At 46.3% G+C, this 17,890-nt stretch overlaps 1 protein-coding gene across 1 annotated transcript; it reads left to right on the top strand.

The window, feature by feature from the left end:
- The first annotated feature begins 14,473 nt into the window (after positions 1–14,473).
- On the top strand, positions 14,474–15,436 carry LOC147693386 (olfactory receptor 56A4-like). The gene has a single exon (XM_086935949.1). It carries the CDS (start codon positions 14,474–14,476, stop codon positions 15,434–15,436), a length of 963 nt encoding a protein of 320 aa, XP_086792075.1.
- Positions 15,437–17,890: the final 2,454 nt, after the last annotated feature.

The raw sequence follows: 17,890 nt of genomic DNA, 5'->3' as shown, positions 1-17,890 counted from the left end.
AAGGCAGGCGATAGGTCTATAATTAGCAGAGTCCGTGGGGTCCAGGGAAGGCTTTTTTAACAAGGGCTTGATGACCGCTTTTTTCCAGATTTCAGGATATATGCCTGTCTGGAGGATGGAGTTGCATAGGTCGGTGAGTGGAGAAGTAATGACCTCAGTAAGAGTACTCAGTATAGAGGGGGGACAGGGATCTAGTGGAGACCCCGCTTTAATCAAAGTGATTAGCTTGGTGATCTGGTCAGTCGTGACCGTGTGAAAGTTAGCAAAGGTGGGAGTGAGTGGAGAGGGACAAGGGAGAGGGCTGGTGCGGTCCGAGCGTATAGGGGAGGAGAAAGATGAATAGATATTCGTGACCTTGGTAGAAAAAAAAGTTGCCACGGCGTTGCACAGGTCTTGGGAAGGTTCAATAGGAGGCCCTATTGGAGGATTGGAGAGGGAGTCGACTACTTGGAAAAGTTTTCTGGAAGAGTTCTGGTCACACTCAATTTGGGCAAGAAAGAAAGCGCTTTTGTGCTTAATGATAGCTTTCTTATATAACGCTAGCACGTCTTTATAAGTTTGCTTATCCGAGGGCCTGTAGCGCTTGCGCCAGCGCCTTTCTAAATTCCGGCAATACTGCCTTTGCAGCCGAAGGTCCTCTGAAAACCATTGAGCAGATGGTGTTGCCCGGTTGGAAATAATGGTTTTAGCTGGGGCTACTTGATTAATGGCATCCAGAATCCATTCCTGGTATCTACTGGACAGTAGCACAGGGTGCGGTGATGCCTCATAGGAGGTTCTAGCCAAAATATTGGACAAAAGAGGATAGTCCAAGTTTTTCCAGGTTCTAGTACTGATAGGGCTACGAGAAGTGGATTGCGGAGGGTTGGGGTTATGAGCCAGGATAGTAAAAGTAACTGTGGCATGGTCTGACCATACAACGGGGAGAATTGTAGACAGAGAGATGTTCGGGTTATTGGTGAACAAGCCATCAAGCGTATGGCCTGCTTGATGAGTGGGAGCTTCCACCAACTGCTGTAATCCTACTGCAAGTAAGTCGGAGATCAGTTGGGAGGTGTCTTTGTCCCCTGCGACTTATAAATGAAAATTAAAGTCCCCCAAAATGGTGAAGTCAGAATGGGCCATTGAGAGTTCCGTAAGTTCAACAAGAGTCGACAGGAAGCGGATATGCGGGCCTGGGGGGCGGTAAATAAGAATTCCCTTAAAAACCTGATTGTGATTCAGTGTAATGGAGAAAGTGCAGGCTTCGCAATTCAGATGCTGAATAGGTTCAATTTTGGATTGCAACGCCTCTTTATGAATAATGGCTAGACCACCACCTCTCCCAGTGATTCTATCCTGTCTTACCACACAGAAACCCTCCGGTGTGGCTGAGCAGAAATCTGGGCCGGAGGCAGCATCTCACCAAGACTCGGTGATTAACAGGATGTGCAACTCCTGATTAAGAATGAATTCCCTAATTTCCAAGCTATGTTTCGGGAGGGAACGGGCGTTGATAAGCGCCGAACGAAAATAGCACTTAGGTGTGGGGCAGGTAATAAGAGCAGAAGGAGTAGGGCAGGGGAGGGTATAATTACAACCGGGACATGGGGCGGGGACGGACCCGAGGCAGCTGGGGGGAGGCAAGTTCCAGCAACGCGAGTTAGTGAAAGGTGTATTTAGTTCCCGCAGCTGAGAAGAAGAATAACAGATGGAAGTAATGCGGGTATCAGTGCGCCCAGGGCCAGGGGGGTGGCCCTGGTCCCGGTACAGGCCCGGACGGGCCCAGACGAGCTTGCCTCTGGCGCGCCTCCAGCGCGCCATCAGCGCGCCCGCTGCGCCCGCCCGCTGCGCGGACGAGAAGAGGGATTCATTTTATCGTGTCTGGGCCCGAAATCGGCCGGACACTAGAGCGCTGTCCTGGTCCTCAACAAAGATGGCGGCCGCTGAAAGAGCCTCGAGGGATCGAGGGCAGAGGTCTGGAGAAGCCCTAAATCGGCTCCCTGAGCCCCCGGAGGTCCCTTCAAAGATCTCCCACAGGTAAGGCAATGCGGCGTGCAATGGGGGCAGAAACAAATGACAAAGTGCTTGAAATGCGAGAGCACCTAAAATCGGAAATGTATAATTCAGATGACACTGCCTGTAGTTCCTTCGATCTTCATCAGTTTTGGTTTTCCTCCACTGGCGTTCAGCAGATCTGCTTATTTGTTTTTCAATTTTAGTGCCGCTGTAAACCAAGGTGATGCTTTACTTTTTACTTGAACCTTGGACAAAGGGACAACTTTATCCAGAGCCACTATGATGGCGGTTTCTAGAATGCTGGCAGCCTGATCCACAGTATCAGTTTGATATAACTGTGGGGGCTCGAAATGGGTCAAAAAAAGCATCAGGAACAGGGGCGTAACACAGGCCCCCGCAGCCCACGCTGTGTGGGGGGCCCCCACGCTCCATGGGCCCCCTCCGTGGCCGGTTACCCAGCAACCACTTAGCATTCCACTCATCCGATTCTTTGGATGCTGGGAGTTACATAGTTACGCTCGCAAACGCAGCCGCCTCATCATAGATTACATGGTGCGTGGTCTTCACCCTTAGGGTGGAGACAAAATGAACTTAACATGCAATGTGCATCTATTCTCGGTGTGTAGAAAAAATCGGAACAACTTCGTGCAGAGGAAACATTGAAGAATAAAAAAATGCATATTGTCATCCTCGAGGACCCCGTTGGAGCCCCAAAACGCATGACCCAGAGTGAAGGTAGGAACATATTAACCTTTAGGCCTTTCAAAAGGACCGGCTGCTCTGCACCCTTTAACAAAAGCTGTTCTGTGCTGTGTTTGCGATCCCCTTCACGTCATCCCTTTCAGCTCGTGCACAATTAATTAACTCTTCCGGTGCAGTTTTGGAGTAAAGGCCGTCTTACCTGCTGGCACCCGCGCCCACTTTTCTGGGCCCTGAGAGCCCCGGGCGAGACCTCTGCATAGGCCCGCTCTCGGCCAAGTTGTTCAACCCTGGGAAGTCCGTGCAGTGCGGACATCATGAAGGGGAAGGGGGAGGGGCTCGGATGGGCTAATACAGGGGAGCCTGGGGGCTGCAGACCATGATTTAAACCTTTACTCAGCTGGGAGCACTCCTATAGAGTTAACCCAGGTGTGGGGGGGGCCCTTCCTGCTAGAAGCTTTGTATTACAAAGATTGGTTCACTCTTGGGGGTCGCGGGGGTGGGGGGAGGGTGTGTGGGGTAGGTCAGGTGACATTGTTTTAGAGCCGATATGGCTGCATATTATTGTACCTGCCCTCAGCAACAATTTATTAGATTATTTTCGGACAACACCTTGTCCTTTCTTGTTTCTACTGAGAAATTCTAAAAGTGCAGAAACATTAACTTTTAACTTGGATTTAAATAATTTGTTCACAAGGATGTGAAATGCACAGATTTCACGGATGGATCTTACTTACTCTAACACCTTTTAACAGCTGCCACATTTCTCCACTTTCCTATGTTTCCACGGTCTCTGCTCCATCCTTCTTTCCACAGCCTTTGCTTTTGTTTAAAGTGCTGTCTAATCCCTGCCGTCCGGGCAGCTCTTCGTCGCCTACTTATGTGTATTCTCCTATAAAGTAGCAGCATCCCTCCACAGCCGCAGGACCACTCCCTACCTCCTCTCCACGGATCTCTGCCAAACCCTACCTTCTCTCCACAACCCCAGCATCACCCAAAACCACACGGCCCCTGCCTAGCCCCACCTTCTCCCACAGCTGTAGTTTCTCTCTACAGTCCGAGCATCACCCAAAACCACACAGCCCCTGCCTAGCCCCACCTTCTCCCACAGCTGTAGTTTCTCTCTACAGCCCCAGCATCACCCAAAACCACATGACCCCTGCCAAGCCCCACCTTCTCCCACAGCTGTGGTATCTCTCTACAGCCCCAGCATCACCCAAAACCACACGACCCCTGCCAAGCCCCACCTTATCCCACAGCTGTGGTATCTCTCTACAGCCTCAGCATCACCCAAAACCACACGACCCCTGCCAAGCCCCACCTTATCCCACAGCTGTGGTATCTCTCTACAGCCTCAGCATCACCCAAAACCACATGACCCCTGCCAAGCCCCACCTTATCCCACAGCTGTGGTATCTCTCTACAGCCTCAGCATCACCCAAAACCACACGACCCCTGCCAAGCCCCACCTTATCCCACAGCTGTGGTATCTCTCTACAGCCTCAGCATCACCCAAAATCACACGGCCCCTGCCAAGCCCCACCTTCTCCCACAGCTGTGGTATCTCTCTACAGCCCCAGCATCACCCAAAACCACACGGCCCCTGCCTAGCCCCACCTTCTCCCACAGCTGTAGTTTCTCTCTACAGCCTCAGCATCACCCAAAACCACACGACCCCTGCCAAGCCCCACCTTATCCCACAGCTGTGGTATCTCTCTACAGCCTCAGCATCACCCAAAACCACACGACCCCTGCCAAGCCCCACCTTATCCCACAGCTGTGGTATCTCTCTACAGCCTCAGCATCACCCAAAACCACACGACCCCTGCCAAGCCCCACCTTATCCCACAGCTGTGGTAACTCTCTACAGCCTCAGCATCACCCCACACCACAGCCACAGGACCTCTTCCTAGATACTCCACATCCCAAGCATCACTACACCTCTTCAACATCTCTTCCTGGCAGATGTATGTCATTACATCGCATACTAATACCACGCGTGCCATTACCACGCGGGTATTACTACGCGATGTCAATGACATCGCATGACATTACATCACATACTTTTACCACGAGTATGCCTTTACCACGCATGCCATTACAACGCAAAGGCATGCGTGGTAAAGCTATACTCGTAGTGAAGGTTTGCAAGGAAAGTGACATCCCTACACCTACACAATACACTACTCACACCCCTACACTAACCCTAAAACACTACTACCCTATAGCACTACCCACACTACTCCCACTCCTAAACTACCCTAAACCCTACTACACTACAACACTACCCACACTACTCCCACCCCTACACTAACCTAAACCCTAAAACACTACAACACTACACCCACCCTTACACTACCCTAAACCCTAAATCACTACTACACTACAACACTACCCACACTACTCCCACCCTTACACTACCCTAAAACACTACTACACTACCCACACTACTCCCACCCTTACACTACCCTAAACCCTAAAACACTACGACACTACCCTACCCTAAACCACTACCCCCACCCCAAGCACAATCAGCCATACCTCTTTCCTAGTGGTTCCAGCCTCGCCGTCTCTGCTTCCTGCGTCGTAAGAGGTGCACGTCGTTGTGAGGAAACAGCCTCAGTTTCCTCAAAACGACGTGGATAGCCATTACATCGCATGCGTTGTAAAAGCGCATGCGATGTAAAGGTATGTGTGGTTTTTACCATGCGTTGAAACGCATGCAATGTAATAGCAATGCGTGGTAAAAACCGCGTTGTAATGGCTGTTCCCCCCCCTTCCTGGCACTACCTCCGCTCCACAGCCCCACCATCACTCCACAACTTCAGCATCACTCCACATCCAAGGTATCGTTTCTAACCGTGAAGTTCTTTGCAGGCCCAAATCATCTCTTCCAAACCATCCCATCTCTTCGCATCCCCACATCTCTTCCTGGTCCTACATTTTCTCCACAGCCCACCATCTCTCCACAGCCTCCCCATCACCCACGTCCCCACCATATCTTCATGACTCTAACTTCTGTCCACAACCTGGAATCTCTCCATAGTTCCATCATCCACTCATATTGCCAGCATCTCTTCCTGGTCCTACAGTCTCTGCACAGCAAGCGGTGTAACCATAACCCCTGCTCCAGCACTGTTCACGGGTGCCGGGCCACTGGTCTGAGAGCTCCTGACTGGGTCTGGAGCATGGGGCCCTTGTACTTTGCAGCCCCCCCCACAAGTTTTATTAAGCCATTGTCCACTGCCCCATAATCACATGGACATCCCAATCATCTCTTCCTGATCCTACCTTCTCTCCACAGTCGAGCATCTCTCCACAGCCCCATCATCTCTCCACATCCCCAGCATTTCTTCTTGACCCTACATTATTTTCCACAGTCCAGCATCTCCCCACAGCCCCACCGGCACTCCCCTTCCAAGCATCACCTCCTGGCCCTTCCTTCTCTCCACAGCCCTTCACCTCTCCACAGCCCCATAATCACTGGACATCCCCAGCATCTCTTCCTGACCATACCATTTCTCCACAGCTCAGAATTTCTACACAGCCCATCATTTCTCCACAGCCCCGTCATCACCCCATATCCCCAGCATTTCTTCTTGGCCCTACATCTTTGCCGAGCCGGTCCATGCACCTACACACATTGCCATCTTAGCTGTGACTGCAATAGTGGTAACACTCTTGGAGAAAGTCCACGAGGATGCAAAATAAAAGGCAAGCAATGTAGCACGTGGACAAAGAATAAGGAGGGTTGTGAAGCTCGATGGTGGAAGGGGCGTCGGCGGGATAGCTAGGGTATGAGGAAGGAGAAATAATTGGTGAGTAAAGAAAACAAAAGTCACTTGAGGCGACCGTAAAAGGAGAGAGTAAAATGTAAAGGTGGTCGCCATTTGGACTGAAGGTGGGAAGAGATACGGAAAGGAGGGGGGATGGATGAGAAGGGTGGTGGGGAAGATGGGGTAAAGTGATGATTAGGAAGGGGGAACTCGGTTGTGAAGGGCCCCAAATAGTAAGACAGGCAAGGGTTGTGAAGCACAGAGGTGATAGAAAGGACAGTAGAGGGACAGGAGTAATGGGGGAAGGAAGAGAGGTGGAAGAATTGAAAGGAGGGACAAGGGGAGGTAAAGATGAGGAAATAGATGGCGGACAGGGTAAATGTTCAAGAAGAAAGAAGACAGCAAGTTAAGGAGTAGAGGCGGGAGTTGCAGAAAGAGGGGTTCTAGACAGGGAGGGATGGAAGCGTGAGCGAAAGATTAAAAGACAACGTGACCGGGAGAGGAGGAAGTGTTAATGTCGTGAGAGGGAAGTGAAGGAGCGTTTGATGTAGGGTGTATCTTTTGTGCTGTGAGCTAAGTGATTTACGGCGTGCATGCCAAGCACATTTCATCTCCTTTGCGCCCATTCGCCCCTCCACCCACTGAACTCTGCATAGCTCTCGACCTGTCAAACATGTAACACGGTCCCTCTGCTCCTCCACCACACTGGTGCCATTGCAGTACATTAGGATGGATAAAGACGCTGAGTCATGGACTCTCTGTGAATTGCACTTGTCTCAGGAGACGAGGATGGACCCGGGTTAATTAAGTGTGAGAAGGGATCCAATCAAATCATTCATGGAGAGTGAGGGTGTTGCCTTGTATACTCTTTGGATCCCACAGCACCCCAGGGCAGTCCAAAAAATCCATTGCCCTCACAGAGAGCATCATTCACTCCAAAGCCCCCACCCGCACAGATTCTCAGACTCCATGCGTCACGCACTCAGGGCACTGCACACTGACCTGCTCTTCAGTCATCCCACCAGAGGTATCCAACACTCTCCACCCATACTCTCTACTCCCCAACACCCATTGAAATTATTTCCACCCCCCTAGATCTGCCCTGCAGGGATCATACATTCACTTTGTAATCTACTCACCAGTTGCTCCCCCGACTCCAGTGGCCTCCACTCCACTGATCGCTCCTTTACCCCAGGGATCCCAAACGCAACTGCTCATCCTCCAGGTTCTGTTATGTGACCCAATGTCATGAGAATGCCTCTTTTCCAGCGTGAGCTTTCCCTTAAAAACTCACTGTCTTCATGATTGCAATTCCCAGAATCCACTAATGGAGTCAGTAAATGCTTAGGACTGGTGACAAGTTATCCTTGAGTATAGCGTCATATTGAATCCTATATGCTTCGCAATCCTATGCATGGAGATCTTGCATTCTATGCACCAATGGCTGCAGGGATTTCGCCCCAACGGCACCCAGTGCTCAACTGTACCATCTATCCCACCAGGCTCCTTAAATGTACTGCTCCCTCCAGTGAGCCCAGACTCCACAGCACACCCATGCTTCTATGATTTCACACTCTTCTGCCCCATCATGTAGCTATCACAACATTCACGGTCTCCCTTCCCACCGGGACCCCACACTTTCATATTTTTGAGGGTCACGCATTTCACTGCCCCATTATGCCCCAAGTTCTGCATTTGTGCAGGGCCACACTCTCCTGATTCAAAATCTATTTATAGATTTATAAAGCAAGCCTGACATTTCTTTTAATATTAATGATGAGGCAGCTTACATCGAATTGGTAATAGAGGGCATTAGATCATGTATAATAACCAGCAATACCTGTTCTATTTCCGTCGACCACCTTTTTTTCAATACTTTGAATCTGATTCCTGTGCCACCTGGCAAAAATGAAGGAAAGAGGGCCCTATATCTAGTTTCTTTTAACCCAGATCCCAGAATATCTTTTGACAAGCCTGGGATACAACGGCTTTGCAGCATCCAAGTTATTCCACACTTCGCACCCTCTGCACCCAGGGGTTCCCTTCACCACTCTCTGTTCTTTTGCTTCTAACTCCTCCAATTGTGTTTTTTATGCTCCAGACTGCTAGCCCACTCGGGAAGTCTTGAATGTCATGCATAGGACCAAAGTGAATATTTGTGGACTAAACATTTGGAAAAAAAACAGCACTTTTAAACACTACAATTTTTTTTTACTGGTATGAGGACCTGTACTTGAAGCCCACTGATATATTGTCAACTCACACACAATCAGCACTGTGAGGACCAAAGTCAAAAGTTGTGCATGTGCCTGGGCCGTGACACTTGCCCTCTGGGGATGACCCCTGTGCTCAGTGTCTAGTTGGCCACTCTCCCAGCATGTGTCTGGCCTGTAGGACAGCCCCCTTCTGCAATTCCTGTACAGAGATCCACTCAGAGTTGCATATGTGCCCAATCATTTCTGATCTGCAGCTGGCACTTCTAGCCTAGTACTGGGGCACCTCACTCACTGATGCACCCCTACCCAAAATTGCAGTGGCATAGAGTAGAGTGGCGAAGAGTTCGGGCATCAGCGCAGTAGTTGTAGCGCACAGCTGCAGCATGGGTGCACCAGTTGCCTTATATCAGTACTGCGGCCAGGAGGCCTGCCTCATAAATTAAATGATGCGCTTCTGAGCCTCTCAATAGCGAAGATGGGTTGGCTCTCTCCTCTTTACCAGCCCAGCATCATTGTTTTTGCTGTAGCACATTCTGATGACAAAGTTATAGATAGAGCTACACAACTATAGGGGCAGCAATTGCATGTTATGGTAATTTATTTACTTTATATAATGCATTCTATGAAAAATATGGCCCGCAGCCCTAATGCCATGTCTGTGCTTCGTTAGATGTAAGCAAAATGTTCTATTTAATGTGTTGTGTTGGAAGTTTGTGTGTATTCCATGGTATTGAAAAGTGCTCTTCGGGGCCACATGACAGCTAGCTGTATAGTATATCTGCACTATGTGGGGTGTATGCAAGGTCTGTCCAGAGCATTCTGTTCGATGCTTGTGTGTGTTTTAAACTACTTACAATGCTCTTGGGAGCTGAGTGCCATCCATTTATATTGTATTTCTGAGCTATGTGCTATATAAGCTTCACCCAGTGAGCGCTATTACATGTCGGCGTGTGATGTACATTATTGAAAAGTGTTTTTGGGTGCTACAGTGCACCACAACAGTCAGCTGTACGCTCTATCTGAGGTGCACAGTCAACATACCTTTCTAAACTGGTTACAGAGGCTTTTTTTTCTGGTTCCAGTAGCCCCTGGCCCCCACTCTACCTATTCCTTGCATTTGAAATTTACATTTACTGCTGTAGTGTGAGAATGCATTTCATGAAAAGGAATATAAAGTAGGGTTGCCAAAAGAAAAATGCCAGCCATGTGTTTAAAGAGCCTGGAAAGAACTTGTCTTGGCACTAAATAGGGTTATAAATACAAAAGTATGTATTCATTTGTAATGTGACTTTTCTGTCTTTGTTCCCTTTAATTATCTGTCATGGATCTCATCATTCAGGCAGCCCTAGAACGCAATAAAAGTGCATTCTATTTATATTTGCTGTTCGAAATATGCACACATATGTGCTGAAAATAGGGCTTTAGGTGACTGCTTATTTTTGTTGGTGGGGCAAAGTGGTAGGTGGTGCGCAGGGATGGTGGGGGGCCCCCTCATGGTGCTTTGCAGGGGGGCCCACTCAAGTTTCGTTACGCCACTGATCAGGAATTAATTTACGCCAGGGCCGAATCATAGTACTTCTATTCAGCCCAGGTTTACTATGTGTACTTGTGGGCACACGGAATTTTAAAATAAAGTGATCAGTCCATAGTACTGGACTGGGAGGTTCAATGGTCAGTGTGAGAGAGTTTGTGAGAATTAGGTCCAACTTATGTCCAGCTAACTGCATTGGGCCAACTACCCTCTGTGTCAACCGCAATGTGTTTATATCCCCAATTAAGTGGCCGAGTCAATGTCCAGCAATAGCGCCGCATGGTAATTCAAAGTTCCAATTAAAATAAAATTATCTGTAGCTAGTACATAAGGCACTATTACTTCCAGCAAATGGTTGACAAAATGCCCCTTTGGACCTGGAGGTCTGTAGACTAGAGCTCCACTCCAGGTTTCCGAATCAGGAATCACTATATTAAAAATGAATATCTCTAGCATCGTATTGGTGAGAGACTCTCATACTTTAATCTCAGTGGCAACTGCGATAACTCCTTCTCTACCCACTTCTCTATCTAATGTTGTTAGATGATACTGAAGGGGGAAAGCTATTGCAACATAGGCTGAAGCCTGGCTATGGATCCAGGTCTCTGTTATGAAACAAATATCGGGTTTTTCAGCCTCCAGAAGGCTCCAAAGTTCGAGAGCATGCTTAGGTATAGACCTACTATTAAGGTATAGAGCCAAAAGAGGTTTAGGGACTACATTTATATCAGTAGCACAGGTGTCAGCTGTGTCGAGCAGGGGTGCAGTTATCTCTTTGCTATTGTGTGTGGTGAGCTGATAATTACTAGAGGCTCGATCATACTGGAGGACTTTCCATGATTATGTAAATTCAGGGGGTTCAGAGATCGCAACTCCTCACTAGAGTAGTGCAGCATGATATTAAAATGAGCTTACAGAGGAATGTAGTGCAAATTAAGCAGAGGTCCTGGCGGCGGTAAGGCGCGGACGGGCGCAGACGGGCTTGCCTTTGGCGCGCACCCTGATCAGCGTTAAATAGGAGGAGTGGGCGGGGCTAACTACTGAAGCGCTGACCTGCCGGAAGTGTGCCGCTTGCAATTAAAATTCTAAAATAATGAGCCTCGGGTCCCTCCGCTCAAGCGGCACAAGCCGTGGCGAAATGGGGACTGGTTGATCGGGTGGAATGCAGGCTCAGGGACCAGCAAACAAATAGCAGTGCAAACAAGTAAGATTTCAAAGTTTAAAAAACACACTGATTATTCCACATTTTAAAAGTTCAGGGCAAAAACATTCGCGCTAACAGCAGCAAGTTGCTGCTGTAGGACTGACTCTTCACTGCGCGCGTCCGCGCCCTAATCAGCGTTAAATAGGAGGAGTGGGAGGGGCCAACTACTGAAGCACTGACCTGCCGGAAGTGTGCCGCTTGCAATTAAAATACTAAAATAATGAGCCTCGGGTCCCTCCGCTCAAGGGGCACAAGCCATGGCGGAACGGGGACAGGCTGATCGGGTGGAATGCAGGCTCACAGACCAGCAAACGAATAGCAGTGCGAACAAGTAAGATTTCAAAGTTTAAAATACACATAGATTATTCCATATATAAAAAGTTCAGGGCATAAACATTCACGCTAGCAGCAGCAAGTTGCTGGCCGTAGGACTGACTCTTCGTATTGGTGGTATTGGTGGTGGTGGTTTTGGAGGTTGAGGTATTTTAGTGTGGTGGTGGAATTGGTAGTGGTATTAGTGGTGGTGGAGGGGGTGGTATTGATGGTGATGGTGGTGGTATTGATGGTGATGGTGGTATTGGTGGTGGTGTTGGGGGTGTTGGTAGTGGTGGTGGTGTTAATAATAAAACAGGCTTTTGAAAACAACCTGTCAGGTGGCTTAGTGCAGATGACATGTAACCAAGATGTGCTGTTGTCAGCTTCAGCCCATTAGCACACGTTTACCTGGAATTCACATGACTTGATTTACTAATCATTTCTAAATCCATTTTACTTGGAGGGGGTTGAAACAGACACAAGATAATACCGGGTTAAAGTGATTGACAGCAGGCGCCCATGGTAGGGGCTGTGCTGCTTAAAAAAACACAAGCGGTTTCAGCTGAACCAGCGTATGTCCAGTCTGCAACAAGAGAAACTCAATAAAGTAAATAGTGCTTACAGACTAAATAACAGGTGCTGTGTACAACCAAAGTAAAAGGGCCAGTCGCCATGGGAGGTTACAAAGGAAGACAAGGCTGTACTAAGGAGGGACTAACAAGCCTTTTAATTAATCCAAATGCAGCATTTACGAAAGACAATGACACAAGCCAATGAAAAATATGGAAGGGGAGTGGGCGCGGCTTCTCTCCCATTCTCTACTACAGCAGTCTCACAGAGCGAGCAGTGTATGCGCGCTGCCACTAGGCTTGACCTAAAAAGTAGGGACAAAGCTTTTTCAGCTACACACCCAGGATCTGAAGTAATACGCTTCAAATATCACTCTTACCACATCCTACCTGTAGTTCAGAAAAGGGCTCTTAGATTAGGTGTTCAAAGAGCACCTCATCAGTTGCCATAAAGGAAATTCTCTGCTTCTTTACTCTTGTCCACTGTTGAACCTACTCCTCCTACACACAGATAGAGGTAAATCACACATCTGATGTAAGTCAAGAAGTCTCTAAAGTGCATTTGACTCATCCTTTAGGAACTTGGTCAGGTTCAGAATCTGTTGCTTTGGTACCATACATTATATCAGATACAACCTTCTCCCAGGAAAAATAGAGCCCAAACTTCTGTATGTTTCTACTCAATACCATTTCATTTCCAGTAAAATTGAAAGGTTAGCATTATTCAGGCCATCTTCAAATGTAGGTGGAATGAGGCTGTGATACCCATTACATGACCTCCATTAGAGTAAACATGACAGCATGTATAATTCCATCTAAATTGTAAAAAGATCTAATTTTAATTCTGTCATGGAAATTAAATTCCAATATTGTAAGTACTGTATTTGTACAACCACTACATTGTGTGTTTTTCACCCATTTGATTTGCTTCCTAATGAGGCATGGACTACCCAGGCCCACTCAGGTGGACTATGTGCAGTCTTTCATTTGCCCTAGGGAGATATGCTTCTTGATGATGCCACTGAAAACATTTAATTCAGAGAACTAGACCCAAACATGTGTTACTGATTAACATGCACATCTCTGTAGATTGCATGCTGATTGTGGCATATCCACCACAGGCTGAGCAGAGATTCCTCAGAAATATGTTTTGACCTAACCAGAGTGGGTTTATTGAGTGTGTAGGTGTACCATACCCCCTGCCCCCAACAGGGGATGGCAAAGTCCCTGACAAAATGGCAAAATTGCCAGCAAATTACCCTTTCCCCCCTCTATTCTGTCAAGTGGAGGCATAGCTAAAGGGGATCTTCGCCATACATCTACATGAAATGTGTCGGACATTTGTTTAATTTACTTTTGATACTTTGAGTTCATGCAGATCAGTCAGTGTCAGGGTCAACAACTGTTTGTTTGTTAACAGCTTTGGCATCCTTTGAAATATTTACATAGAATGTATCCAGAAATTGAATTTATGGCATCAGTTTGTCTGTCAAGGATCTGAGATTTCATCCGGATCTGACCAGGGCGGGGTAAATGTAAAGGGCTTGAAAAGCTTTGAGTAACTAATACCTATGACAGATGTTGATGGAAGACGAGATACCAAACTCTAGTTTAGCAAAAAACTACATGTTCACCTTGTGATTTGCTGGAAAGGAGGATCATTTTCTTGTGAATCCCTTAATTAGACAAAACCAAAGATTATGGGTTAGCATGGGTTAGAAGCAAAGTGGATTTGCCCAGGGACTAGCCTGCGGCTAAGCTTTTCAATCACCTTCCACTACACAGACCTGAAGGCCATGCAAAGCAGTAGGCAAGCTGCAACATCATGCAAATGCATTATCATTCACAACCACACCTACCACACACCTACCATATGTATCCGCACAGCCACCGGTAAAAGTTTACCTTTCAACTACAAGATTATTCATATAAAGTTATAGTTAGCAATCGAAAAACATATACTCTATTCAAATGTCAAATCAGTGAGGATAACCCTGATATTCACTAAGAAGGTAGGCCCCTTCTTTTCTGAGCTTAACTCATAGAGCCATTTCTGCAACGCATGGTTTTCAATGTGGTGTTTTGGTAGCTTTTATAACCTAACTCTTCCTTTTTTTTCTTTTACAGAAATTAAAACAAGCAGATAATTGGAGTTTCTGACCATCATGGAGAGCTCAAACAGCACTGTGTGCAGTGTCTCAGAGTTTTATTTGCTATGTTTCCCAGAGTTCAACAGCGGTCGCTATGTGCTTTCTATTACCTTTGTTGTCCTTATGCTGTCATCCTTGGTGGCCAACAGCCTACTCATGACTACAGTGTTTGCGGTGCCAGTACTGCAAAATCCCATGTACTACTTGCTCAGCATGCTCGCTGCGCTGGACATGATCCTGTGTGTTGTAAGCACACCTAAGACTTTGGCTGTCCTCTGGTTTGATAAGATTGCAGTTTATGCCACCACCTGCTTTGCTCAGATGTACTTCATCTACTCCTGTGTGAGCATGGAGTCCGCACTCTTCCTCATCCTAGCCCTTGACCGGTACATCTCCATCTGCCACCCCTTAAGATATCATAGCATCATCACCACAGGGTTGGTACTTAAAGCAGCAGCTTTCATGCTGGGAAGGAGCCTGATCTTAGCCTTACCACTACCACTCCTAGCAGCATTTAGAAACTACTGTTCAGGGAATAGCATTCCACACTGCTTCTGTGAAACCCGAGCAGTGGTGACACTATCTACTGATGACTATACTGCTGTCAGCATGTACATGCTGGCTGGGACAAGCGTTGTGTATGGCGTGGACATCCTGTTCATTATCTTCTCATACTATATGATCATCCGAGCTGTCGTGAAGCTGAACTGCTCAAGATTTGCCCTCAAGGCATTCAGCACTTGCAGCTCACACCTGATCCTGATTTTGTTTTTCTACTCCACCATAGTCTCCATCTTGGTGTCGAATCAGTCCAGTCATTCCCTCCCACGCCATGTCCACGTGCTACTGTCTATTCTGCACCATCTTGTGCCCCCGGCTCTAAACCCAATAGTCTATGCAATAAGAACAAAGGAAATCCAGCAGGCACTCAGGAAGATCTTAGGAAAGATCAAAGTGTTTCCCAATGTACAAAGGTAGTCAATAGTTTACTACACTTACAGTTCTCATCTTTACAGGGCACAGCTACCTTTTCTACTCTCATTTGGTAATGAAAGGAGCTCCCTCTGCTTTCTATAAGTGCTAAACATCAGAAACACTTGGCTATTACCCTCCCACTTTGCAAGAATAAATTCCAACACATCTGTAAATCTGTCTTTACCCTAGGGCTTTGATTAATTTCACTTTCTCATTCTGAGGGCCTATTCGTTTATGCAATGTTTATATTCTTATAATTTAGCCAAACAAAGGTGTGTATCTGTTGCTAAGAATGATATACACCAAGGCAGGTGGTCTTTTTACTGCTGTCCTGCTTGAACTTGGTCTACTGGTTTGTTGACTGCATAATGATATAGACAAGTCCATGGTGATTGGGTCGTTGTCTGCCTCATCATGGAAATGAATTGTGAGACGAATGACAGGTGTCTCAGTCAAATAATGTGATACGACACCTGTGTCACAGCTATGGACATGTGGCCTAGGTTAGAATACCTTAACCTTTTCATAAAGCTTCAAAACCAGATCCTAATTCACGGAAACCTTGTACCCAGTCACTGTGGTTGGAGAAGTGTCGCTCACTGGTTAGAGCGGCAGACCCTGATGCAGAGATCTGACCTGGGACCAGGGTTCAATTCCCGTCGTGGCAGGGTCTTGGGCTCAATGTCCGCGGACCCGATAATTCGCCTCGGTGCCTACTCTAATCATGGGTCCCACTCTGCAACTCTGGGCAATAGCTTTCCTAATCTCCACACCGGCCCAAAGTCGCTAAGGATGCCTGGCTTCACCTTGGGGTGCCCAGGAGTGGGCGCCTCACAGGAACAGGCCAGGATGGGTTCCTCAGCGGTACAGCGCGTGGACACACTGGCTAGTGTAACCAGGCGCTTTATAAGCTCAGATACTACTACTACTACTACTACTACTGTGCGAAAAAAGGATAGCTATGACCGATTACAGGTTGGAAAAATAAAAAATATGTCAATGGAGCTATTCCAGATGTGACAATACACAGGAGAGATCTTGCAAAAGGCCATAGCAAAGATACAAATGCACATGGGGGAGTTCCAAAAAGCTACTTCTTAAATATCACAAGAGCAAAATACTTACTTAAGCACTCCAGCCACTAGGTGAAAAAAGACTTGATCTCTACTAAACATGGACCATCCATGTATAGACATGTTCCAAATGCAACTAATTGTTGCACATGAAGTTCAAGGAACCTAAAAACATTCTCATAAGAGATGGGCAACAATTCTACGCACACAGGTAAACCTTAACACATTACCACGCGAAGGCACGGTTCCGCATTTCAAATGTTCCAATGTGACAGTATAAATGGTATAAATGCAAAGCTGTAACGCTAGAGAATTTCACAACTGTGCTATGGAATATGTGATGTGCCCACAAATGTTTGAACCCTTTTTATTATGTACCAAAAGAACAGCACATAATCATTGAAATGGAGTCCATTTAAATATTTGTACAAATTAAAAGACTCCTAGAATAGCAATATTTTTTAAAGAACATTGTCATATAATTGCACAAATCCTCTTTCAAATAGCCAATTACCTTGAGGCTGAGATCAAGAAGCATAATTAAGTCGCTGAGAAAATTTATTGAACATGAGGCTGAATGGAATTAGTGCAAGTGGACTTAATGATTAGTTTGGTTTCACATGCCTTCTTTGAGATATGTGCATGCAATTGTAATAAACTATAATACAAATATATATTTTAAGGACATTATAAAATGACTGCCATGAATGTGCCTGTTATATCCTCTAACATAAGTACAATGTGAAGAATTGGAAGAAGTAATTTAATTTTGTTAAAGGTTGAAACTGGGAGATACTAACTAAGATTAACTTGCACATTGATAAACACAGGTAGGGTTAATGCTTACATTATGAAAAGGACTTACCTTCCAAGAAAGCTCTTACAGAAAGACATGTAAAAGTCTAAAGACATACATTTAAAAGTGCAGGATGTGTAGATATAAATGTACTTATTTTCAATTTAGGGACTAAATTGACTTTATTTAATGTGGTGTTAATTAATTTAAGAAAGTTACTGTGAGCAAAAAAAGTAATTCTGCTTTATCAAGGATTTGGGTGCACTGATATTATTCAGCATATTAAAGATTTGTGTTTATCTGTTTCTGCCTTTATGATCACATACTGAAACTGAGATGAAAATAATGGGCCTGATTCACAGAACTAACTTAAGACAAAATCCTAAACTTACTACTTTTGGTATTCACAGAAGTTAGGATTTTGTCTTAAGTTTGTCTTATGACAGACTTAAGACAGACTTAAGACAAAATCCTAACTTAAGTCTGTCTTAAGTCTGTGTTAAGACAGACTTAAGACAAAATCCTAACTTCTGTGAATACCAAAAGTAGTAAGTTTAGAATTTTGTCTTAAGTTAGTTCTGTGAATCG

Source organism: Lissotriton vulgaris, chromosome 8, assembly GCF_964263255.1.
Source record: "Lissotriton vulgaris chromosome 8, aLisVul1.2, whole genome shotgun sequence".
Classification (NCBI taxonomy): domain Eukaryota; kingdom Metazoa; phylum Chordata; class Amphibia; order Caudata; family Salamandridae; genus Lissotriton; species Lissotriton vulgaris.
Note: the sequence above shows the minus strand (reverse complement) of the source record. Positions and strands in the feature narration are given on the sequence as shown.